This window comes from Prionailurus bengalensis, chromosome D3 (assembly GCF_016509475.1).
Source record: "Prionailurus bengalensis isolate Pbe53 chromosome D3, Fcat_Pben_1.1_paternal_pri, whole genome shotgun sequence".
NCBI classification, from domain to species: Eukaryota; Metazoa; Chordata; class Mammalia; order Carnivora; family Felidae; genus Prionailurus; species Prionailurus bengalensis.
In genome coordinates this window covers 56,258,070-56,282,643 of record NC_057356.1, presented here as the reverse complement: position 1 = coordinate 56,282,643, position 24,574 = coordinate 56,258,070, and the positions used below count along the sequence as shown (strand labels likewise).

Sequence of the window (24,574 nt, the reverse complement as noted above, 5' to 3'; positions counted from 1 at the left end):
CCAGCATTCTTGGTCTTAACTCCTAACTCATGCTTATTTCTCTTCTGAAGATTTTGGTAGATATTACTGCTTCCTCTTTGAGTGTATTCTTTCTCTAAAACTTTAATTCCTCATCAATGGAATTTAACTTCCTCTTAGTTTTTTAAGCTCTAGAGCCTCTGTTCATGATCTTTAGGAGATAATTTTTTCAGATAGGGAAATCAAAGTATCAAAGTCTCCCCACGCCATACAAAAGTAATAACACAGTTATTAACTACTTAACTTTCAAAAACAAACTCCCCAGAATGTGAAAAACCAAAAAATACACGTGGCTTTTAGATTCCATGAGCAATGCTGAAACCACGAAACCTCATACGAGTTGAGTGTTAAAGGTCTCTTTCCTTTGGGAGGGGCCACAAACCCCATGGGAAAATATGACTCAAAAGGACTTAGGCTTGAGGTCACAGTGTACAGAACACAATTGTTCTCCCCATCCCGCATGGCTCACCTGCGTCAGATTGCTCAACAAGGTATACTCTGAAGGTGTCAAATGACTCTTAAAAACCCCACCCAAGGTTCCCTGTCTGGGCGAAATTACGATGAATAGCATCATCAGACACGCAGATAAGCAGCTTAGGACAGAATAACAATGTAATACACTCTTCCACAAGAGAAGCCACACTCAGATGCACACTCAAGTTGGTGTCCATGGTGATGGATCAGCACAGTGACAGGCTCCCAAAGGGGAAAAGAAGCCACACATTCTTCAATATAGTTATACTCCCCGTGGTCTATGGGGCTAATTGTGAGAGCCGCTGGTAAGCAGTACCAGGAGCCTCTGGTTCCTTTCAAATAAGACAATAGCCTTGCAGGACAGACATTTCTTGTTTCTGGGTACAACTTGATTCCAAAGCCCTCATCCGTCTCCTGCTAATTCAAAACAGCAGCCTCCCGGGCTAAGCCTCATTCCATCAGATTGTTCACCCTTGAGTTCACAAGACGTTCCTTCCACAATGAAAGGACCAAGTGGTTCCTGAACACAGAGAAAGCTCCTATTCAGCTGCTGTTTCATTTTAGTAGGAGTTCAGAAACATCACTGTAGAAGTACTTGCTCTTGGTCTACAGTTTTAAAACCAGTATCTGGAAAAAAGAAAAAAAGGTCCTCAGGGTATCAGGGGTTCACTTTGAAAGTGGGGCTGGAGGAAAGGCAGCATGGTGGACAAGAGTTCTATCATGAGATTTTTTTGGATAACAGATTTTTTTTTTTATTTATTTTTGGGACAGAGAGAGACAGAGCATGAACGGGGGAGGGGCAGAGAGAGAGGGAGACACAGAATCGGAAACAGGCTCCAGGCTCCGAGCCATCAGCTCAGAGCCTGACGCGGGGCTCGAACTCACGGACCGCGAGATCGTGACCTGGCTGAAGTCGGACGCTTAACCGACTGCGCCACCCAGGCGCCCCAGATTTTTTTTTAATGGAAAAGTGACTTACGATAGGATTCACGATAAAACACATTGTAACATCTATCAGGATTAGAAATGATTTTGCAGCACTCCACCATTTACCTTTCCTAACACCTACGCGTATACTCCATCAGAGAACCATTATCTCTAGGTCTTACCAAACGCTTGCCAGAATCTGCCCCTGCAGGTTCCCTCAGAGATGTTGGTGTTTAACAAATATTAAATGCCTTAAACAAAAAAAGATGAAATTCCAACAGTGGCCTTTCTGGAGTTATTCACAGAAAAAGAAGCATTTCTCTCCCCTCAACCCCCAGTAAGTTTTCCATAGTCTTTACTATGCAACAAAAGACTCCCAATCATGAGCCAGTGACCCTGAGGGTCCTACCTAAATACCCACTTTCCCAGCACGGAAACAAAACTTCCACCTATCTCTTTTCACCTACAAAGCAGTGGGGTCAGAACATGACCAAACAACTCCAAATATTGAATGCTTACGTATCAATTATGCTCCACTCGGACCTGGGGGACGTAAAGATGAATACGAGTCCATCCCGACCGCCAACCAATTTATGTGCTGGGGAGGCCCATGTGTGGGGAATTAAAGGCAAACTGCAATGAGTCACCTGACCTATCCTGGATGGGTGGGGCTGTGGGAGGTGGGGAGAGGTAATGGCTAGGAGGTTAGGAAAGGCTTTCCAGAACAGCCTTTCTCAAATGTTAATCCGGAACACCTGAGAATCTTACTACAGTGCAGATTCCGATTGAGAATGTCTGGGGTGGAGCCCAAGCTTCAGCATTTGTAAGATGTTCCAGGTGATGCAACAGCCGCTGGTCCGGGGAGCACACTCTGAGTGGCAAGGACCTCGAGGAATGAACACCTGACATAAGACAAAGGCTGAGCTTGAGTTAACCAAGGAAAGACACCTTGGGCAGAAAAACACTCAGAGACATTGAAGCTAGAAAGATGATGCTGGTCGTGGGGAGCAACATTCAGCACGGTAAGGGAGAGGTTTATGTGAAACATTGTTGAGTGTGAATACAGTCAATAAAAGCTTTACACAAAAATGGGAAAAAATATTTTTAATAGTTGAACGGAGGTGGTAAGACTAGGAATGGTCCCCCTCACACCCCTTCCTCATCGTTGTCAAACTCTCGCTCATGAATTTTGTGTGGCATTTATTAAAACAACCACAGAAGGATACATTCGTTTCTCTTCCACGTGCTGGTGAGGGGAATTCTGTACTGGGGTGTCTTTTGACAAAATGACCACGCGGCTTCCTCCAATCTGGGATTATGTGATGGGCTAAGATACACAGTTACTTAGTGACTGATGGCAACGATTATGTAGTGACAAGGTTATGATCACTACAGAAAAAGCTGTGTTTTTGAAGGAATAATTTTTTATAGAAGGAGTCAAGTAATTAAAAACGTTGAAGTGTGTTTTTATAGTCCATCCGTAAAATTTCACCTGGGGAAAAAATGCGAGAGGAATTATATAGAATTTGGACAGAAGAAAAACACCAAGCGTTGTATCTTTTGACTTCACAGAACAAAGAGTGGCACCCCGGTGAGGAATTCATTGCTTGGTGTCCCAGAGCACCTTGCTGTCACAGGAAAGGGGGAGAACTTTTAAGTTCCTGAGGGACAGAAGGGAAGGTTGTGATTGCTAAGGATACATGGCCAAAAGCTATACATCTCTAAGATACGTGCTCTGTGGTTCCATTCCCAGCGCATACATGGAACTCTCAAAATTAACATCACCTTTCTTCCAAATTAGGTGTGTTGTAGGAAGCTACATATATAATATTTAGTCAACTGCCAGCCATACGTGAAGGTCACTAAACAAATCTATGTGTCACTCTACATATTATAGTCTTCATAAAGACTCACACATTGTGCGAGTCTTACAAGAATCCTGTGAGACAATGCCGGGCTCTAGTGTCTCAAGTTGACAGATGAGAAAACTTAACTGGAGGGGCATTGATGAAGGATGGTAAGTAACATCTCCAAAGACAACCAGTCAGTCAGCAGCAGAACTAGTTTTAAGCCTCAGGCTGTCTGATGTTCTTGCTGCAGTTCCAGAATTTTTGCTGTGACACAACCCTGTAACTTCTTTTCAAAAAATGTATTTATTTATCTTGACAGAGAGAGAGCACAAGCAGGGGAGGGGCAGAGAGAGGGGGAGAGAGGGAGAATTCCAAGCAGGCTCCACGCTGTCAGCGAACTCACGCAAACTCACGAACTGCAAGATCATGACCTGTGCAGAAGTCAGATGCTTAACCGATGGAGCCACCCAGGTGCCTCCAGACCACTGTAACTTCTTAAAAAAAACAAAAACAAAAAACAGGTGGGCAGGCAAAGGATGTGAGGATTTCGAACGTGAAAGGAATCAAAATCTATGGAACCTTTTCTCTGAGTTTTTAAAACTCAGAATTTCACAGACCAGTTTGGAGCTTGCCATAGGCTCAAACTGCATGCCCTCTGTTCAGTTTTTTTTTTTTTATGTTTATTTATTTTCGAGAGAGAGAGAGAGGCTGAGAGAGAGAATCCCAAGCAGGCTCCTCACTGTCAGCACAGAGAGCGACATGGGGCTCAGGCTCATGAATTGGGAGATCATGATTTGAACGGAAATCAAGAGTCAGACCCTTAACCCACTGAGCCACCCAGGCGCCCCGCCCTCTGTTCAGTTTTAAAGGAACCTAAGGATGTAAATATATAAACATGTGGTGCTGGCATATAATTATCCACTTAAAATATATGAAATGAAGAAACACAGATTTGCTGGTGACTTGAGGCCCAGGAAGTGTGTGCCACTTAATTTATGGGTTATTGATGAAAGACAAACCAGGGATGTTATTTATAACAGGCTGTCTGGTAAGTCCTTAGGTCTTTTTTTTTTTTTTTTTTTGAATTTTTGAATTTTAAATTTTTAAATTTTTAAAAATTTTCAGTAGGTTCCATGCCCAGTGTGGGGTTTGAACTCATGACCCTGAGATCAAGAATCATATGCTCTACTGACTGAACCAGCCAGGCATCCCATGAGAGTCTTTTTCATACTTGTATTTGTCTTATTTTGTTAAATATGTAGATTACAAAACAATATTAGAAATGCTCATTTAGGATTCTCATAAGAAAACAGAAATATAATAATTGCATATCAAAGATATTTGATCAAAAGAAACTATTTCTTCTTAGGTGTTAAAAGGGAATTTTGTTAAGGATTATTTCAACGCGGTATTAAATCAAAAGGCCAATTTATGTGTGAAAAAGTGAATCCTCTGTTTCAGGGTTTCTCAAACTTTCATGTGCATGTGAATCACCTACAGATCTTGTTAACGTAAGGACTGGTTGCCAAGGTCTGGGGTCAGCCCGAATCCTGCATTTTAAGACACTCCTCTGGAGTACTGAAGCTGCAGGCCCGGGACCTCACACAACTAACAAGGCATCCTTGGAATCCCCTGGGAGTGAACTTCCTTGGAATCACTAGAAATCATCAACTTTTATTAGCAATGTCATGCTAACAATCTACCTATCAATGTATCTATTGAATTAGAAGGTCTGTAAAAAAATAGAAGGTACCTTTCAATAGCTTACAAAGTAAGATGACCAATTTTCTAGTTCTAGTTTCTACTTATTTCCCCTCCTTGTGCAGAATACTGCAGATAATAGCTTGATTTTTTTTCTTCAGTAGGTGAAAGCAGGGCAGACATTTTAATGTATTACCTTGGACATAGAGTCTCAGATCAGATATTTTATAGACCAGAAAAGATAGACCTTTTGAGATTTATGATGGGATAAAAATAGGGTTGCAAATTTGGAGAAAACAAAAAAGAGATGAGAAACACTAAACAAAATTCCAAACAACCAAAAAAATGGGATGCTCAGTTACGTTTGAATTTTAGCTAAAAGACCAATTCTTTTAGTATGAGTATACGCCATGTAATACATATATGTAATATATGGGACATAGTTACACTAAAAAAAAAATCATTGCTTATCTAGAATTCCGATTTAATTAGCCATCCTGTATTTCACCTGGCAACCCAAGAGAAAAGCCCGTTCCCCCAAATTCTAACTTACCCTGAAATGCTGAGAGAACAGGTAGCGTGGAGAACGAACAGACCCCCTGACAGTGCTGTTTAAACACTCTAACTGCACCAAGAACTGCTTTCCGGATTTGCCAGTAACACATACAGCACTTGGTTGTTATGCTGTTGATTTGTGGAAATTCCTTTTAGAACATTTGTGCCCAGAAGACTCCACTTGAGAAAAAAGTTGTGATAGAAAGCAAGCTGGAAACTAACAAAAAAATCTTCCGTCAATAGTTTCCTTTTGGGGAAGGACCAGGGGGAGCAGAGCAGAAGGGTTTTCCTTTTAGCTCCCTCTCTTTTGGAGACTGAAGAAGATCAGCGGGAAAATGGAGACAGTGGTTTCTTGGTTAGAATCATGAAACGTTCTTTGTAATGGATCAAATTCTGGCAAGCTGGTTGGGTTTTAAAATTATTGAAAGAAGGAAAGAATGCATAAGGTGGTTGCAGGGATGCTCCACTTCCTGCTCATCAGTTGTTTGAAAGCAGCCTCTACCAGCTTTTAAAGAAGGGAATCTACTCTTGCACTGCTGGTGGGCACGCAAACTGGTGCAGCCGCTCTGGAAAACAGTGTAGGGGTTTCTCAAAAAATTAAAAATAGAACTACCCTATGACTCAGCAACAGCACTACTAGGAATTTATCCAAAGGATACAGGAGTGCTGATTCATAGGGGCACTTGTACCCCAATGTTGATAGCAGCGCTTTCAACAATAGTCAAATCATGGAAAGAGCCCAAATGTCCATCAACTGATGAATGGATAAAGAAGATGTGGTTTGTATACACAATGGAATACCACTCGGCAATGAGAAAGAGTGAAATCTTGCCATTTGCAACAACGTGGATGGAACTGGAGGGTATTATGCTAAGTGAAATAAGTCAGTCAGAGAAAGACAGATATATGTTTTCACTCATATGTGGAACTTGAGAAACTTAATGGAAGACCAGGAGGGAAGGGAAGCAGAAAAAATAGTTTTACACAGAGAGGGAGGCAAACCATAAGAGACTCTCGAATACAGAGAACAAACTGAGGGTTGATGGCGGGGAGGCAGGGGTGAGATGGGGAAAATGGGTGATGGGCATTGAGGAGGGCACTTGTTGGGATGAGCACTGGGTGTTGTATGTAAGTGGGAATCTACTCCCGAAGCCAAGAGCACACTGTATACACTGTATGTTAGCTAACTTGCCAATAAATTATGTTTGAAAAAAATAAAGAGGGTAATCGAGTCCTCTGGTTTCACTTTCATGCATGGCATCCAATAACAAGTTTGGCACACTTCAGCAAAACTGAAAGAAGTCACCTCATTTTCCACCTGCTTTTTCTGGCTTATTTTACCTTCTCTGACTAACTCCAAATACCAAGAGTTGTTCTTGCCACGTTGTTTGTAATTAATTCTAAGTTAAAACCAAGGTTTACCTGTAAGCAAAATGCTTGAGTGTTCTGCCCCTGTTCAAGCAATTGAAACTTACGAATTTCTTACTCTGGAAAAATACAGTAAATCTTCATTTTAGAACTACTTTTTTTTAAATTCAAGTTTTTATTTTAATTCCAGTTAGTTGACATACAGAGTTATATTAGTTCCGGGTATATAATATAGGGATTCAACACTTTCATACATCACCCTGTGCGTATCACAACAAGTGCATTCTTTAACCCCCATCAACTATGTAGCCCATTCCCCTACCCACTTCCCCTCTGGTAACCATCAGATTGTTCCCTATAGTTAGGAGTCCGCTGGGGGGGGGGGTGCCTGGGTGGCTCAGTCAATTAAATGTCTGACTCTTGGTTTCAGCTCAGGTCATGATCTCCCAGTTCCTGAGTTTGAGCCCCTCACTGGGTTCCACACTGACAGTGTGGCATTCTCTCTCTCCCTCTCTCTCTGCCCCTCCCCCTCTCATTCAATCTGTCTCTGTTGAAATGAATACACTTTAAAGAAAGTTTTAAGAAAGAGTCTGCTGGGTCGCCTGGGTAGCTCAGTAGGTTAAGCGTCCCCTGGTCGCGGCTCTGGTCATGATCTCGTTGTTGGCAAGTACAAGCCCTGCAGAACCCTCTTGGGATTTTCTTTCCCTCTCCCCCTGCCCTCTGCCCCTCCTCTGCTCATGCTTGCTCTCTCTCTCTCTCTGTCTCAAAACAAATAACTAAACTTAAAATAAAGAGTCTGTTTCTTGCTTCGTGTCTCTCATTTTTTTTCCCTTTGCTTGCTTGTTTCTTAAATTCCACATGAGTGAAATCCTATGGTATTTGTCTTTCTCTGACTGACTTATTTCACTTAGCATTATACTCTCTAGCTCCATCCATGTCATTGCAAATGGCAAGATTTCATTCTTTTTCATGGCTGAATAGTATTGTAGTGTGTGTGTGTGTGTGTGTGTGTGTGTGTGTGTGTACCACATCTTCTTCTTTATCCATCACCCAATGGACACTTGGGCTGCTTCTGTATCTTGCTATTGTAAATAATGGTGCTGTAAACATTGGGGTGCACATATCCCTTTGATTTAGTATTCTTGTATCCTCTGGGTAAATACCCAGCAGTGTGCTGCATCATAAGGTAGCTGTATTTTTAACTTTTTGAGAACCCTCCACAGTGTTTAATTTTGGAACTCTCCTGGGGAGAGCTACATGTGATATATGTATGGCACAAGTTATATTAAAGAAAATCTTGTTAGCAAAATATGAAATCTACACTATGATAAGGGAGGAAAGTTGCTTTTTAACTTGAACTGGTTACATGATCTGTCCTCAGTTGTCCCCCTTCATCTTTCCTCCCCAAATACTCCATCATGAGCAAGAGTAAGTTAAGTCCCCTCAGGAGTTAGATATCTATATGCCATTACTGCCAATAGTCCTAGGATGGGGTTAAATGCCCTTATAATTTGTTTTGTTTTGTTTTTAGAAATTATTTAGCTGATCTCAGGTTCCTCAAACTTTACATTATCTGCAATGCATTGTTTGATGTAGTGAAAAAAAGAAGCCCAAACTATCATTTTTTGGTCTCTGAATTGTAGGTGTACTGATTCTGGAAGGGAGGAAGAGGACGGGTTATATATAACCCTTGAAGTTGCTCTATTAATATAAGTGAAACTCATTTACAAACAGTCGGTGGCATTAACAAAAGAGGAAGTTCTCTTAACTGAAGGAAATTTCATGAGGCAACGCTTAAAGTAAAAAATTAAGACAAGGTCTCGTTAATGTCGTTATTGTTCTTTCAAAGGTTCTTTCTAGAATCTTAATAGTAATCTCTCTATCCTTGGGAAGAAGGCAAATAATTTTCATCTCTGGATCATGATCTGATCTGTTTCTGAATTTGGAAGTTTCAAACTAAATTGTCTATGGCATAATGTCAGCTTCTAGGGATGTAAGTGACTGTAAATCTGCTCATTATTATTATTAAAAAAAATTCTTTTAATGTTTATTTTTGAGAGAGAGAGGCAGAGCACGAGTGGGGGAGAGGCGGAGAGAGAGAGGGAGACACAGGATCCGAAGCGGGCTCCAGGCTCTGAGCTGTCAGCACAGAGCCCCATGCAGGACTCAAACTTACGAACCGTGAGATCATGACCTGAGCCGAAGTCGGATGCTTAACCGACTGAGCCACCCAGACACTCTAAAACTGCTTACTATTTAATGATCCTTGCCTTTGTAAGTAGAGAGCAATTTATTTTAAATGTGTACTTTAGAGGAGTAGTGTGATTTTCAAAACTGGCAAGTTTCCACATGTTTTAAGTGTGTAAAATGACCATCAATGAAAAATTTCAAATCTGAATACATCTTCAAATTATGTCTTCATACACTCAATCAAATAAGCAAAAAACGCCCTCACAGGTTTGAGAAAAAGAAGTTCCTACTGCTAAAGAGTTAAGGCAAGTGTCACCCTGGGCTCACTGTCAAGGGTGTGTTTTCCCATCTCCTGGAGCAATGGAAACACTGACATTGGCTCAACGTAAGTCAGCACTGCCCTGTTTGGGCCTGTTAAGGTTCAGAAGTTTTATAGTTCGCCATTCACAAAAATTCACATATGCTTTAGAAAAGTACTGCTGTTTTGCAAAGTACATGCACACAAAAGGGAAATAGGAAACTAAACTATTTTTAGTGAGTTACCTATGTTTGGAAACAATTTTTTTTTGCCTTCTCTAACAGGGAAAAAAAAACTGAAAAAAGACTAAGTGAGCAAATTCTCATTCAGAACCGAAGTATGTTGAATGAGAATAAATCAAGGGCGTGCCAATTTGTACCTAAATACTTAGTAAATATTTTAGGCTTGGTGGCCCGAATGGTGTTTGGTGAAACTACCGTGTTTCAGTAGCACTAAAATAGCCATAGACAAAATATAAGTGAATAAGTATGGCTGTAGCCCAGTAAAACTATTTTGAACACTGAAATTTGGATTTTGTATAATTTTCAAGAGTCCCAACATATTTTTCTTTTGTTTTCTTTTTTTTTTTTTTTTTTTTTTTGGATATGTTTTCAACCATTAAGCAAGCCACAGAAACCAATTTTAGTTCACAGGACATACGACCACAGACAGTGGGTCATAGTTTTGCTGATCTCCAAAACACACGGAGCCATGGCTTTCAACTCAACACAAGCCTAGTGCCATTACGTGGAGTTGGTCAGGAGTCACTTTTGAAGGGTGTAGATTATTAGGTTTGTTGGAAGGAACTTTACCAATAATCATCTTCTGTAACTCTGGGGTAACAAATCACAATTTTGAATGCTTCTCTTCAAATTTATGGTTTCAAATTTGGTGCAGAAAAAAATCGTGCAATTAGTAGATTTGAAACACTATAGCCAGATCTTCCTGATCAAGGAGAATAAATTCACTGTAAGCATCTAAGATGGTTGCAGGTAAATACGTAAGATAGTTGGATTTTATTCTTTGTGGTCTCCAGAGGGTGCAGACAATGCTCTGTGGATGTAATGTGCTGCGAGGGAGACATTGACATGTAAATTGAAGGACTATTTAGTAAGAAGCTATACAGGAAGTTTCAGTTTTTGTTGGATGGCATGATTATTATTAACCTGTAAGGGCCCTTCAAACAAGAGAGTTTATGTTTCTATGATTTGGGCAAAGATTCTAAAACTTCCTATTTTGGTTATCTGGATAAGAAGCAAACAATAGCTCAGATTTTGGGGGGTTGATTACCCCAAAAGTCCAAAGGTTGATTACTTCAGAATAAAGTTGGTGAGATCATCATGTGTGTTAGAACTGAACTTGTCTAGCCAAAACCTCCAAGCAAGATTATATTCCACTCTATTCAAGAAACAGCTACATGATAGAGTCAGTACCCCTGGTTTCTCATCACTTTAGAGTATCATTTAATTTTGGGATTTGTGCTCTTTGGCGCATGGGAATTCTCTCTACCAGAGTTATGTTTAGGCCCTGATATACTAAGGAGACCAAAGGGCTGTATAAATTTAAGGTAAAAACAAACAAACAAACAAAAAACCTGAATGATTCTGATCTATCCCAAAAACTTCAGTTTCTAAAATTGAGGTGATACCCCTTCTTTCTACGTCACCGCTTCTGGCTTACTTGTAAATATTACAGAACTAGGTCTACACCATCCTCTGATGAACAGTTTCTCGTTAATCTGGATTAGACCCATTCTTCTAGACTACGGTTCAGCCTTTCAATATCTTACAACTCCCAGGAAAGGGGCTGGAATTTCAGAAATGTATCCCCAGTGCCTTTTCTTAGCTACACAGAAATGAAATGAGAATGGGCTCATTTCCATCACTTTGGCCTTTGGAAATTCTTATTAACACTTACTTCTGGTGTTATGTGTCAAAGAATATATCCAACTTCTCATTTTAAAATATGCTGGCTATTTAAATATATTTGTGCTATTTTTAAAAAAAATTTAATGTTTATTCACTTTTGAAGGAGAGAAAGAGAGAGACAGAGTGTGAGTGGGGGAGGGGCAGAGAGACAGAATCTGAAGCAGGCTCCAAGCTCTGAGCTGTCAGCACAGAGCCTGATGCGAGGCTGGAACTCTTGAGCCATGAGATCATGACTTGAGCTGAAGTTGGTCACTTAACTGACTGAGCCATCCAGGTGCCCCACTTGTGCTAGTTTTAATCAAGGCCGATGACAATAAAAGCTGTTTAACTATTAACTTGCAATGCTCTGAAAGAACTCTCCTAGCTTGATGAATTCCTTTAGGCATCCAGATAGTTGGATGTGATTTTTCCATCATAATGGGCAGAGAGCAAACTTTTGTGAAGTGAATCTTCACATGAGAGTGTAGTTAAGTATTCTAACAGTTACTAGTTATGCTCAGAAGTCTAGGTTGTTTTTATGGTAAAACTGTAAATGAACAAATGAGCTACCATTTCATAGCACTTAAGAATTGTGATGGACCTTTAGCTCCCACATATCCAGAATGTCCGTCTTGGAAAATAACAACTGAACGTACTCAGGATGCTCTGCTTTCAAATGTTCTCCCCACCTTTTGATAATGTTCAGCATACACAAATAGCATTCACAACACGAAAGGTATTATGCTCTGTGCTATGGGAGCTGCAGACAGAAGGGCTCCTGGGAGAGAATACCAAGCAGGGTACATAGGGGCTAGGAGAGATTCCAACAAAGTTCTGTAGCTGATAATATTGAATGCTTGCTGTGTGCCAGGCACTGTTGTTCCCCCTTAAAGAAACAGAATGGGGAAGGAAGCAGGTAGACTCAATCATGGTGATATAAAAGGTAATGAAGAGAGGAGTGGTATAAAAATTGAAGTTACGAGTAATAAAAATAAGAAAAATAAGTTTATTGACAAACTACAAGAGCCTTAAATACAGAGAACAAACTGAGGGTTGCTGGAGGGGTTTTGTGGGGGGTGTGGGGGTGGGTGGGAAAGGCCAAATGGGCAAAAGGGGCATTAAGGAGGCCACTTTTTGGGATCAGCACTGGGTGTTATATGTGAGTGATGAATCACTAAATTCTATTCCTGAAATCATTATTACAGTCTATGTTAACTAACTTGGAGCTAAGTTTAAAAATAATAATAATGATAATTTAAAAAAGAAAAATAAGTATACTTAATAACCTGTGTACATTAAAAACTTTTTTTAAATGTTTATTTATGTTTGAGAGAGACGGGCAAAGTGCGAGCTAGGGAGGAACAGAGAGACGGAGACACAGAATCTGAAGCAGGCTCCAGGCTCTGAGCTGTTGAACATGACCTGAGCCCACATGAGACACTAAACTGAGCCACCCAGGCGCCCCCTAACCTGTGTACGTTTTGAAACAAGTTATCTTATAAGGGTCGTGTCTTAGGGATTTTTTTTTAAAGCAAGAAATCATTAATAGCAAACATATTCATGCAAAATGTTAGGTATAACCATTTCTATTTAAATAGACCCTTTAATCCACCACTGAGAGTGTGATCAAACAGTATTTGAGTTTTCTATACTCAAAACTTATGCACTGCTAATTCATCCTCTCTACTTCACATATTTGAAATAACCCAAACCAGTTCACATTCTCCAGGTTTGTTTTTTTTTTATATGCCTTCCACCAAGGAAATTACAAGATGTCTAGTTGGTTTTGTGTTTCCTCCTCTAACAGGAGAGCGCATTATAATGAAGCAAGTGGAACAGGCGTCTACGAGCAAACATATCCTGATCAGATATTCAAACACGCTTTCAAAGGAGTGGAATAGTGCGCGTCAAAAAGCTACTGGATGTAATTACTTCCTATTCCCCGGGGCTCCGCCTTAGAATGAAGTCTGCTGACTCACCAGGCTGCTCCTAGTTAGTTTCTGCTGGGTTTCCCCACTGCCTGTGCACGTGAGTCATCACGGGGAATGAAAGTTTCTACCGGCTCCTTAACAACCATGCAGAAACCAGACACTGACAGTGAACTTCGATCTTTCCAATAGGAACCGGACCTAAGGCAAGAGGGGGTGAAAGATGATGTGGCAGGTGTCACCGCCAGCCAAGCCACCCGGTGACAGTCCCCGCCCTAGGGCGTCTGTGGGCGGCACTCCAGTTCGAGCTTCGCCCCCGCCCCCACCCCAAGTAGTTAAACTGGCATCTTGTCTTGCAAGCCTTGCAGCTGCTGGCCACTGAACTCCTTTGCGTCAGTGTTGCTCAGACTTTGCTCCACAATGGGATTACCTGGCGATTAAAGATGAATAAAACAAATAACAAACCCGATGCTTGGCTCTCATCTCCAAACAGGCTGATTTCAATGGGTTGGGATGAGATATGGACATCAGGATTTTCCAAAGCTTCCCAGGTAATTCTAACAGACAGCAAAGTTTGGGAACCTTTGCGATGGAGAAGGTCACTCTTTCCATGCAAGTGAAACTTACCAGTTAAGCATCACTAATGACCACCTGGTGGCCTCCCAAACCATCCTGGAGATCCAGTGACACATAGCCCCTGATAATTTAATTAGTTTGGCAGCCACAAAGAACGCTAGCAAAGCAAGGGGGCATTTTCAGAAGAGACACTGGCTAGTCAAGGACCATCTTCCCTCTTAGCTTACCAAAAACTTGGCTACATTTAGTGCTCAAGAGAAGCGTCTCAAATGTTGCTATTCTTTTTTGTTACCTTTTGATCTCTGCTCTGTTTCATCCCACAGAGTCTTGCTCCGCAAAGCTGTAAGCCTCGGGTCCTCTCAGATTAGAAGCAGGTGCTGCGTCAAAGCACAATCAAGACGGTACTGCACGCTTCACTTGGGCTGGGACCGAACCGCCACCTCTCAGCGCGGCCCCAGGGTAGATACTATGCTAATCGAGAAAGTTCTTCCGTCTCCTCGCTGGCGGGCGGGTGCAGGTTTGAACACTTAACCCTTGATTTTACGTGACTGCATTATAGTGCGTTTAGTGACTTCCTCTTGCTTAGCGGGTCTGGACCACGTTCCATGTTTTTGGAAGAGAGGACGTGAGCAAGTGCTGGCGAAAACCCGCAGGGAGGGGACAGCAGTGTCGGCTGGTGCCAAAGTGAAGGGATGGCTAATGTTCGGAATATTAATTACTCCACGCGCTACTGACCCAGCGAAGACTAGCAGAAGGGGACTGGGGGTTAAGACAAAGGCTCCTCCTGATCAAATGGCTGCAGCGCCCCTTCCTCCGAGGTTATAGCTCTGCCTTCTGCGCCAGGCGGCACTTGGCAAGGCACTGGCAAAGTGACTCAAGGGGTGGCCAGATCCACTATCTGAAAGTCTGCATTACCGAACGCTCCAGACTCAGAGGGGAAGGTCTTTCTGTGCCCACCCCTCCTTCCTGCCCTTTGTGGGATTTCTGGGCTTCCGCGCAACCCTTCTAAGGGTGGACTGAAGAATTTCCTACGGAAGCAGAGTGAGGAGTCGCCGAGTAGCCCTCGCCCTGCGCCCAGGGTGATCTCTGCAGAAGAACCCGTTGGGGTCAGAATAACAACCCCTTCTCATTTCCCCAGACCTGGCTCCCAGGTCCCGGGCGCCAGGAGCACCAGCGGGAGCCGGAGTTGGAATGGGGAGCTGTGGGGTTCGCCTCCGCCGGAGGGCAAGCACCCGCGGAGGCGGCAGGGCCGGGGGTCTAGCGTTTGATCCCCAGCAGGCCGGCGCCAGCGCGCTGCACTTCCTGGTCTGCCCGAAGTGCGCTGCCTCTTCCAGCTCCCTCGGTTCTCGGTCCCTGCGCCCCAACTCTGGCGCCTCCAGGTCTGCGCGCTGCGGGAGCGCACCCCCAAACCCCCCTCGGCACCAGCGCCAAGTGTCCGCGTCCTGGACAGTCCCGGTCCTCACCCCAGAGCTAGTCCACTTTGTTTCTGCCAGCGTGGCAGCCCGACTCCCTCCCCTCTTCCCGGGTGCGCAGCGCTGGGGCTACGAAGAAGGGGTGCCGCTCGCTGGCGGGTGCACATCCCCGAGCCGCGGGGCCGACCCCTGCACAACTTCTTGCAGGGCACCAGGGACCCCGGGGTCCCGCTGGCTCCGCGACCCGCAGACTGCAGCCCCCCGGCGGCGGGAGGAGGCGCGGCCAGCGCTTGGCCTGGGAGGGACTGCGCCCGGGCAGGAGGTGTCGGGGTGCGCCAGGGCGGTACCGCTTTAAATGCACTTGACTCACCTGCTCCGGCGCTGTTGCCTCCTTCCTCTACTGACAGCTGGGGGCTTTGTTTTCTCCACCCACCAGGCCGGGTGCGCTCCGCCCCCACTGCCGCACGTGACTCGCCTTCTGCCACCGCTACCGCCGCCGCTCGGCTCGTCCACCCTGGAGAGCTGGCCGCGCCACCCTTTTCCAGGGGTGCGGAGTGCGGGTAGAGACCCCAGCCGAGCACAGGTCGCGGCAGGTCCGAGGTGACCTGTTGGCGGGCTGGTTGGAAGGTTGCGCTCAGGTTGGGGCCCTTGGAAGCCAGAGTTGGTCACTTAGGATAAAGTGCCAGCCAAAAGAGCAGGGCCGTTGGGCCCCACCAAGAAAGAGGAGGCCAGCGCGGCTGAGAAGAGGGGTCTTGAAAAGGCGACTCCACACTCTGAATTAAGTACCTGTAGCTGGGGGCGTGCTTCCGTTTTTTTATACCAAGCATTTGTACTCCTACCTGGGGAACAATTAATAATAAGGGGCAAACTAATTTTGTCATGAACATTATTAATCAAACCAGGCAATTCTAAACTGAATAATACCATAACAGTGCAATCATGGCACATTTTATTGAGGTTTCAAATCTGCTTTTTGGTGCTGTTGATATTTGGATTCTATTTGGAAAACGGAATCCAGGCTGGAGAAGCTAACTCCAGATTATTGATGTGGGCACCGGTCCATTTGGAACAATACTTGTTTTTAATGAAACGAATTGAGAAAATGTTCTGGCTTCAAGACCCGGCTCAGTATCTGCTGCTTTTGGAAGTGTTCCTGACCTTCGCTGATCTCCAGTGTTTGAAACTCAAAGAACCTGTTGTCTGAATCCTTCCTTTTGCCCTTGGAGAACACATACATTACCTCCCCCCTCCCCACTCCCTCCTATTGGAACTCAGGGGAAAGTTTACCTCCAGCTCTCCTTTCAAGTGAAGTCTGTATAATGGAGTGACTTAGCACAGTGAGTCCCAAACGTTAATGTGCAGAGAGATCACCCCGGGGCCTTGTTTAAACCACATTCTGATGGATTGGGTCTGGAATTGGGACTGATACTCTGAATGTCTGGCAAACCCCAAGATAAAGTTAGTGCTGCTGGTTTGAGGATCACACGCTTGCTCTAGCAAGGCTTAGAACACTCACTTTGGCATTGGCCCGCCTAGTTTGAGTCCTGATGCATCACTTAATAGCTCTGTGACCTTAGGCAAGTTTTCTTAACAATTTGAGCTCCCCAAGCTGTAAAATGGAAATACTCCTAATATCCACCTCCTAGGGTTTAAGGTTAAATGAAAAAAAACCCAAAACTTGTAAAACAAAAAAAGTACCTTGTGCCTGGCACACGCACCTAGGGTTCAGAAAATGTTAGCTAATTAACTCTTGGGGTCATCCTTGCAGGAGCAAAGCTGGCACAAAGCTGAACATACAGGGGGAACAGCAGGTACAGTGGGAGTGGAGGCAGCCAGTCTAGAATGACCGCAGCACCCCATAGTGTGGTGCCCCGGACAGATGTGTAGAAGAACAATCCTGTTGAATAAATGGAGGACTGTAATGCAGAGCAAGTCATACATGTTTAAAAGTTCTGTTTCTTCTGTAAAACTTTAAATCTTGATAAATTAGTTCTGGGACATTGAATTAAAAAATCATTTGCTTTTTATTACAGATAATGTCCAGCTGCCTGTCACATGGGTGATCTATTTTAATATCTGAGAGAGTAAATGGATTGTTAAGGAGTAGTGCATTTTTTATCCTCATTAAAAACCTTGAAATTTAAATTTAAATGAATTTATTAATGAAGATACGGTATTCTTAGCTCTCGAAATGAATGGGTATTGTCATCAGAGTTCTCATGTCTCTCTTGCTTGCTGCTTCTCTCTCTAGCCCTAAATATGAATGTTTCCTAAGATTCGTTTGTGTGTGCGTGTGCATGTGTGTGTGTGTGTGTGTGCGTTTGCTTTTTATTTTTCTCACTTTTTCTGTCATTTCCTTTGGAAATTTTATTCATGCTTAATGTTCAACTTTCAAGTGTATGTACCCACATTTTAGCCTGTTTCCCAGCCCCGTTTCTGCATTACCAATCACCTGCGAGGCATTTCCAACTGACTATCCCACCAGCCTAGAAGTTTCAGTGTGTTCTAAATTAAACTCCCTTCATAAAATTGATACCTTCTAAGGAATAAATCAAGATAGTAATTTGCATTGAGAAGCCCTCAGTGTTAATTCAGGGACCTGGCAAAGGTGTGGGACATGCTGTGGGATCATCCCAGTACCTTCCTCTTGCCCCCAGCTATTTCTCAGAGACTTGGCCTTCAATAGTGACTGAGGCAGATTCATCCTATAAACACAGCTTACTGGTGTAACAGCCACATAAACATCTATGGGTTGCTGCATAAATGGTGATCAATGTGACTTGAGCTGGTGAGAAAGTGCATCAGTCAGGGTAGGCTAAATTATGTTGCTGTAACAAACACCACCAAAATCTCAGTGGTTTAATACAATGGAAGTTAATTTCCTGCTCACGCAAAATCTCCAGGCAGCTCTCAGGGTGACTCATCGCTCTAGCCCGCTTCCTTCCTGTGACTTTGGGTGTGTACTTAGAAATAGATGGAAATGTAGAAATCTTGGTGAACAGCAGTAATATCTACCATAGGGATCCATTTAACACAGGGGGCTGGGGATAAAATTAAATGGAAAATAGGGTAGTGACAATAGAGGATGAGCAGAAATTACCAGTTTGAAGAAGGTACCAAGTTCTGTGAGGAGTCTTTGGAAAAGCATTATTGTTCTTGTTATCATACAATATAATTATGTAGGGAGACACTTAAAAGTAAAAACTTGTGTCTCTGCCTGTCAGGGTCACCTTATCATTTAACCAAGGTCAGTCTACTCCAGGCATTGATCATCCAAAGTCTTCTGTGACACAGGGGCTCGGAGATATCTTCCATGTTGATTATATCCTAGGCGGCACATCAACCATTAAATAAGTAAGGTTACATCAACACAAGCAAGTTTGCTAATTTTGCTGACCTTGATGGTCACTCTCTGCTTGAGGGTTGAATACGTGTGTGTGAAGAATGGAATATTTCAGCAGGATCAAATTGTCCCATGTTTCTCCTATGATTGCCTGAATCATGCCTTTGACATATTCAAAGGAATGTTGAAATGTAGCCTAGTGAGTAAAAATCAGTGTGAGAAAAATAAAATCATGGCTTTCAATAAGCTTTGGGGCTTCTTTCTCCAGAGAGCAGAGTTTACATCAGCTCAACTTGCTTCATTCATCTCCCCACACTTCACATGCATAAAAGAGATAAAGCATTGATGAATGCTATAAGCTCTAAAATGCTCTACACACACAGGTTATCATAACGTGTTGCTGAGCACTGAGCAGTGCTTTGGATCGCAACAATTGTGTGTTGTCTCTGCTCACATCTATCAGTGGCACTCCCTTTAAAACGTTTGCCTCTCATAAAACTGTTCCCAAATAAGTATTTTTACATAACGTCAGCATCTTCCTAAAGCTAATATTCTGAGAGCTTCAATCACACGTTTCCTCAAATGTTGAAAATGAGGAATTAGAAAGGGGAAAGCAGAGCTTATCAGTGAATATTTTAAACCGTTCGCTCAAATCTTTCTCATTTTATCTGATTTATTTTTAGCTCGGAGTCCTTGCTGAACTGTAATACCTCTTTAAGTATAAATCTTAACCTCAAGAGATATGCTACAGTGAACCACTTATGAATGTATCAGTTAGACCATGTAAGACTGAGATGGAGGTGTTCATTACTGAGATGTGATGGCATTTATCAAGATGAGTAGTGAAGGTGGCACAAGATGACAGCTTGGCAGGGATCGCTGCCTTGTGAGGACCCTAGTGTTTAGTTACAGAGTAAATGTTGAAATAAGAAACAATGCCACCTTCGAGGCACTGCATGAGCTTTGAGTAAATATTGGTGAGTTGGCTAGAAAGTATTCTGTAGGTAAAGTTAAGGAAGGAGCTTAAATGACTCACCCAAGTCCCAATTTCTAGTTATGTCCACTAGCAAAAACTGTGTCTCCATAGCATAATACAAAATGCCAGAAGGAAAAATACACTCATTATATAATATATATTGGTGTATACATCATAGGCTATGTTTAATGTAGATCAAAAGGAACAAAATGTTACCCTGACTCGTACAACACTGTGTGTTAGAGGTGTCCATGATTTTATAGCAGATGGAAAAAAATCCCTCATAGAAGGGGTGCCTGGGTGGCTCAGTCGGTTAAGTGTTGGACTTCGGCTCAGGTCACGATCTCATGGTTTGTGGGTTTGAGGCCCGCGTCGGGCTCTGTGCTGAACTCTTGCTCAGAGCCTGGAGGCTGCTTTGGATTCTGTGTCTCCTTCTCTCTCTGCCCCTCCCCTGCTCGCGCTCTGTCTCACTCTGTGTCTGAAAACAAACAAACAAACAAACAAACAACAAACAAACAAAAAAACCAAACGTAATTACAAAAATTAAAAAAAAAAAAGAAAGAAAAAATCCCTCATATAAAATAAGTTGGACATGAATATTTTTATATGCTGTTTAGAACAGATGTAGACCAGTTGTAGAAGGATCAACTCTTTCTGGATTCAGTATTTTAAGCAAAAGGCAGCAGATAAAATTAGTTTGTTGATTAGTAATTATCTCTTAAGTGGTGGAGTTATCTTCAAACTTACCTGTTTGGTCTCTGAGACCAAGAGATGAAATCTGTTAAAGTTTCCTGTTGTAGCTCCATGAAGCCCCAAATGCTTTGATCCCCTACGAGACCAAGGGGATCACTGCCAACTCACTTTGGGACCCCCCTGGGACACAGTATAGCCGTTTTTTTAATGAATTCCTTGGTTATTAAACATTAGCGTGCCAATTTTATTTTCTTTGCCATTTCCCTATGTCCTGCCCGTGAGTTGGTCAGCCAGTGTAACAATATCAGGAAATTGATTCCTTGCATTTCTTTAGAATCTTATTTCTAATGGTCTTTGATTCATCAGCAGAAATTTGCTCATCTTTGGCCTTTCTAATTTTAAAATTGCTTCAACCTTTTTAAGTTGTAATTTATTCAACAGTTTTGTGATGCCTTCCTCTGGGCAGTCACTCTGTTAGGTGCTATGTTTCCCCAAGTGGTCTTTGGTCTTAAGGGCCTTAGAGTATAGGGAACGATGGACGTGTGTATAGTGTGGCTTGAGGCACATTAAAAGTTATGAATATGGCACCTGGGTGGTTCAGTCAGTTAAGTGTCTGACTCTTGATTTCAACTCAGGTCATGATCTCATGGTTCGTGGATTTGAGCCCTTCAGTGGGCTCTGTGCTGACAGCACTGAGCCTGCTTGGAATTCTCTCTCCCTTTCTCTGTACTCCTCCCCTACTCTCTTTAAAATAAATAAATAAACTTAAAAAAAAATAAAAGGTATAAATAAGATGCTAAGAGAACACTGGACAGTCAGGAAGAAAGTCAGACAAGGGCTCTCATTTTTGTTGGGTCTAGAAGGATGAAGAAGAGTGTACCAGGTGAGGATGGTTTGGGGTAAGGCAGAGTTTGTGGGCATATATTCCAGAGAAGGAATGTGGAAGCAAATGACGAGTTTAATGTGGCTGAAGAATAGGGTGTGTGGAATGGAAAGGTCAGTGGGGTAGACAAGAGAAGGCCTGGTGTGTCCAGCTGAGATGTTTAGATGTAAGATATTGGCCAGTGGCCTCCGTGTGGGGTGAGAACACTCTGGAGTTGTGTGAGGTGATATGCTGGGTGTGAGAAGGAAGGGCGAAAACTCGGATGTCTATCTATAATCTGAGAAGGGACTTAGTGGCATATGGATTGACATCGGTGCTCTTGCTTGATCTGCAAGCCAGACAGACAGAGGGACTTACCAGGTGCAAGGAATTGTGAGGGAAGGGTTGGGATCCACCACACTGAGGGGGTGTCCCTAAGCTCCTTACTTGTTCTCAAAGCAAACTGCAATTTGGTAGTAGTTTATGTGTGCTTGTGTAAGTGCATTTATGTGTATTGTCTCGTTTGACTAATCTAAGACTCAAAAGATGGATAAATGACTTAAAAGGATTAAAGATAACATGAATGATACAGACATTAGTGGGTTTTCACAAAAGCCCTTGCAAAATTGGTAGGTGATTTTGAAAAACGAGTATCGTAATTTCATAAGCTCATCCAATGATCTACTTCCTGTGTTTGTACATGTGGTTTTCTGTGAGATGTGCTGTGTGGCACAGCCAGCCATCAAAGCAAACATGGAAATAAAGTGCACTTGGGACCAGGTTTCAAGTTGCTTTATCACAAGGCAGTAAAACTGTCTAAAAATGATGAAGTGTTTTCAACCACATTATTCGCACTAAACAACATTTTAGTGATAACAGAATATTTTGCCTATCATTAATACATGGAATATAAAATAGTGTATATTTCATCTTTACCTCACCCTTTAAAACGTCAGTTTTGTTTTCTAATGTGTATAATATATTAATGCAGCAGTTGTATATCTATACTGTTTACAAATGAATATGCATGTGTGAGATAAGAAACGTACTTAGAGGAGTGCGGAGGCAGAAACAAGCCAGAAAAGGTGTCAGAGCAAAGGTGCCTATGATCAGGTTTGTTGGTACCACTGGGGCATGGAGGCTGCTCTGGAAATTCACTCAGAAGGTTAGTATCCTGATCTGGAGGAAAGCTGGTGAGGACCTGGAGAGGAGAGATCACCAAAACCTTCCGTCTTCAGTAGGAAGGGATGTGTATGGTGGGGGAGGGGAGGGAGGGAACACCGTTGGGGACGGGGAAGGGTTTGCAAGTCTGCAGCTTGCCAGTCTGGGTAGAAGGAGAAACCATTGCTTGAGATGAAGAAATGGGATATTGAACAAGATACAGAGTTCAGTTTAGGACACATCAAGTCAGAGGTGCCCAAGGGATTCCACGGCGATGACTAGAGGGTGTTTTAAATATAATTCTGAAGCTCAGGAGAGCTGAGAGATACAGAGTTTATAATAGCTTTAATTTCACCATCTGCAGCCCTTCCTACAAGTGCTGGTCTTAAAATACACCCCTTCGTCTAAGACAAATTAACACAACAGCTTAACATTTATAATTATTTATAATAAAATGAAAAAAAATTAAGAATCAGCTTACCAATGCATAATGGGAAGGCATCCCTCAGCAGACGCTCTTAGGATTTTAATTGGGCATTTAGATGAATTTTGCATTCTGCTGGACCTCTCCAGAAGTGTCTTGTCCTTTGCTGGTTTTCTATGCGTACTGTTTTGGTTCTTTCTCAAATGTTATCTAGACTATAGTTTGTTATAAGATAGTCACTCTTTTTCATACTACATTCTATCTTTTCACACTGCCAACCTTGTTGTTCAAGCCAGACATCTATTTTTTTCTTATTGTATCAGAGCAATTGGGAACGTTTCTGATTCTGTTGTACACGTGTCCCTTCTTTGGGAATCACAAGCATTGTGAAACCATGGCCACCGTCCTCTCTGAGTTGTTTATTGAGCGACCTGTCAAAGCATATTCTTGCTAAGTTATAAGGATGCCTTTCATACCATGCCATTTCCCCAATTCCTTACCTTGCACTTACTAAGAATTACAGATAATTTACCTGTTTAATTTTCAGACTCCTTATAATTCTATTTGTTTTTAATTTTAGTTTTAGTTTTTTAGTTTTTGAAAGAGGGAGAACAGAAACGGGAAGAGAGGTAGAGGAGAGAGAGTCTCAAGCAAGCTCCACACTCAGTGCGGAGTCTGACTCAGGTCTCCATCTCACAACCATGAGATCATGACCTGAGCTGAAATCAAGAGTCGGACGCTTAACTGGGTGAGCCACCCAGATGCACCCGTGCAATTCTATTTCTAACCATTTATCTCATGAATAAGATTTTGTAATTAATACCAAATAAGTATTTATTTAAAATTTGAAATTTCTTACAGCATGGTCTTGTGGCAGCTCATTATTTAATATCTCAAGCACTTATGCATTGTCTCCTTTATTAAAATGGAATTAATTTTAGTGCAAAGACATGTCTCTGCCCACTAGAATGCAAGCCCCATGAGGGCAAGAATTTTTGTCCATTTTGTGTCACTTTTCTATTTTTAGTGTGTAGAACTGTGTTTGGGACATGACAGATGATAAAGAAATATTTTTGAATAATCAAATGAATACATAAATAAGCAGAATGGAATCAGAAATGTCTCAATTGAATTATCTTTCCATTTTTAAAATCTATATTATTATATTATATTATATTATATTATATTATATTATTTCTCTGTAATTTAGCAACTCCATTAATTTTATTAAAAATTCAGCTTAGGGGCGCCTGGGTGGCGCAGTCGGTTAAGCATCCGACTTCAGCCAGGTCACAATCTTGCGGTCCATGAGTTCGAGCCCCGCGTCAGGCTCTGGGCTGATGGCTCAGAGCCTGGAGCCTGTTTCCAATTCTGTGTCTCCCTCTCTCTCTGCCCCTCCCCCGCTCATGCACTGTCTCTCTCTGTCCCAAAAAATAAATAAATGTTGAAAAAAAAATTCAGCTTAATATAAGTTTATTAGGAGACAGTGACTTTCATACACAACAAATTTTAATTTTTCAGCATCTAGGAGAAAAAAATCTTTTAATCTTCTTTCAGCTGATAGGTTTTCTTAAGACTGAAAACACATCTTACGGAGTCCCCCAGCAATATTTAGGTAGGAAGGTTTAAGTTTAGTCTTAAAATTAAAAGCTAGCATTCATAAGGAACAGTTATTTCCAGAATATGGCAAAAAGGAAATGAATAAAAGAGAAATCTATAAAATATATTGAAATAATAGAACATGAGACCAAGAAATCAGCTTAAAGATAATAGCTGCCTGTACCAGAGAAGCTCTCAGCATATGGTACATTTCAAGGCGTTGCTAAAATTGCATTTAACCACATCCACAAACTCATTCTTGCCATTACCATAACCATTTCACAAAACGTTTTTTCTCCTCATCTAAAGTCT

The 24,574-nt window shown here is 42.2% G+C and overlaps 1 protein-coding gene across 2 annotated transcripts in view; it reads right to left on the bottom strand.

Moving 5' to 3' along the window:
• MAPRE2 (microtubule associated protein RP/EB family member 2) overlaps positions 1-15,601 on the bottom strand; it is a 159,199-nt gene extending 143,598 nt beyond the window's left edge. The window contains exon 1 of one of the 2 annotated variants that reach the window (XM_043558594.1): positions 15,575-15,601. Coding sequence is in view for 1 of the 2 variants with exons in the window: in XM_043558593.1 (XP_043414528.1) it covers positions 14,085-14,108 (24 nt within the window). In the remaining variant the exon portion in view is untranslated. Of the gene's footprint in view, positions 1-14,084; positions 14,417-15,574 lie in introns of those variants that run through there. The other variant, XM_043558593.1, reaches the window with a different exon arrangement.
• Between the last annotated feature and the right edge of the window lie 8,973 nt (positions 15,602-24,574).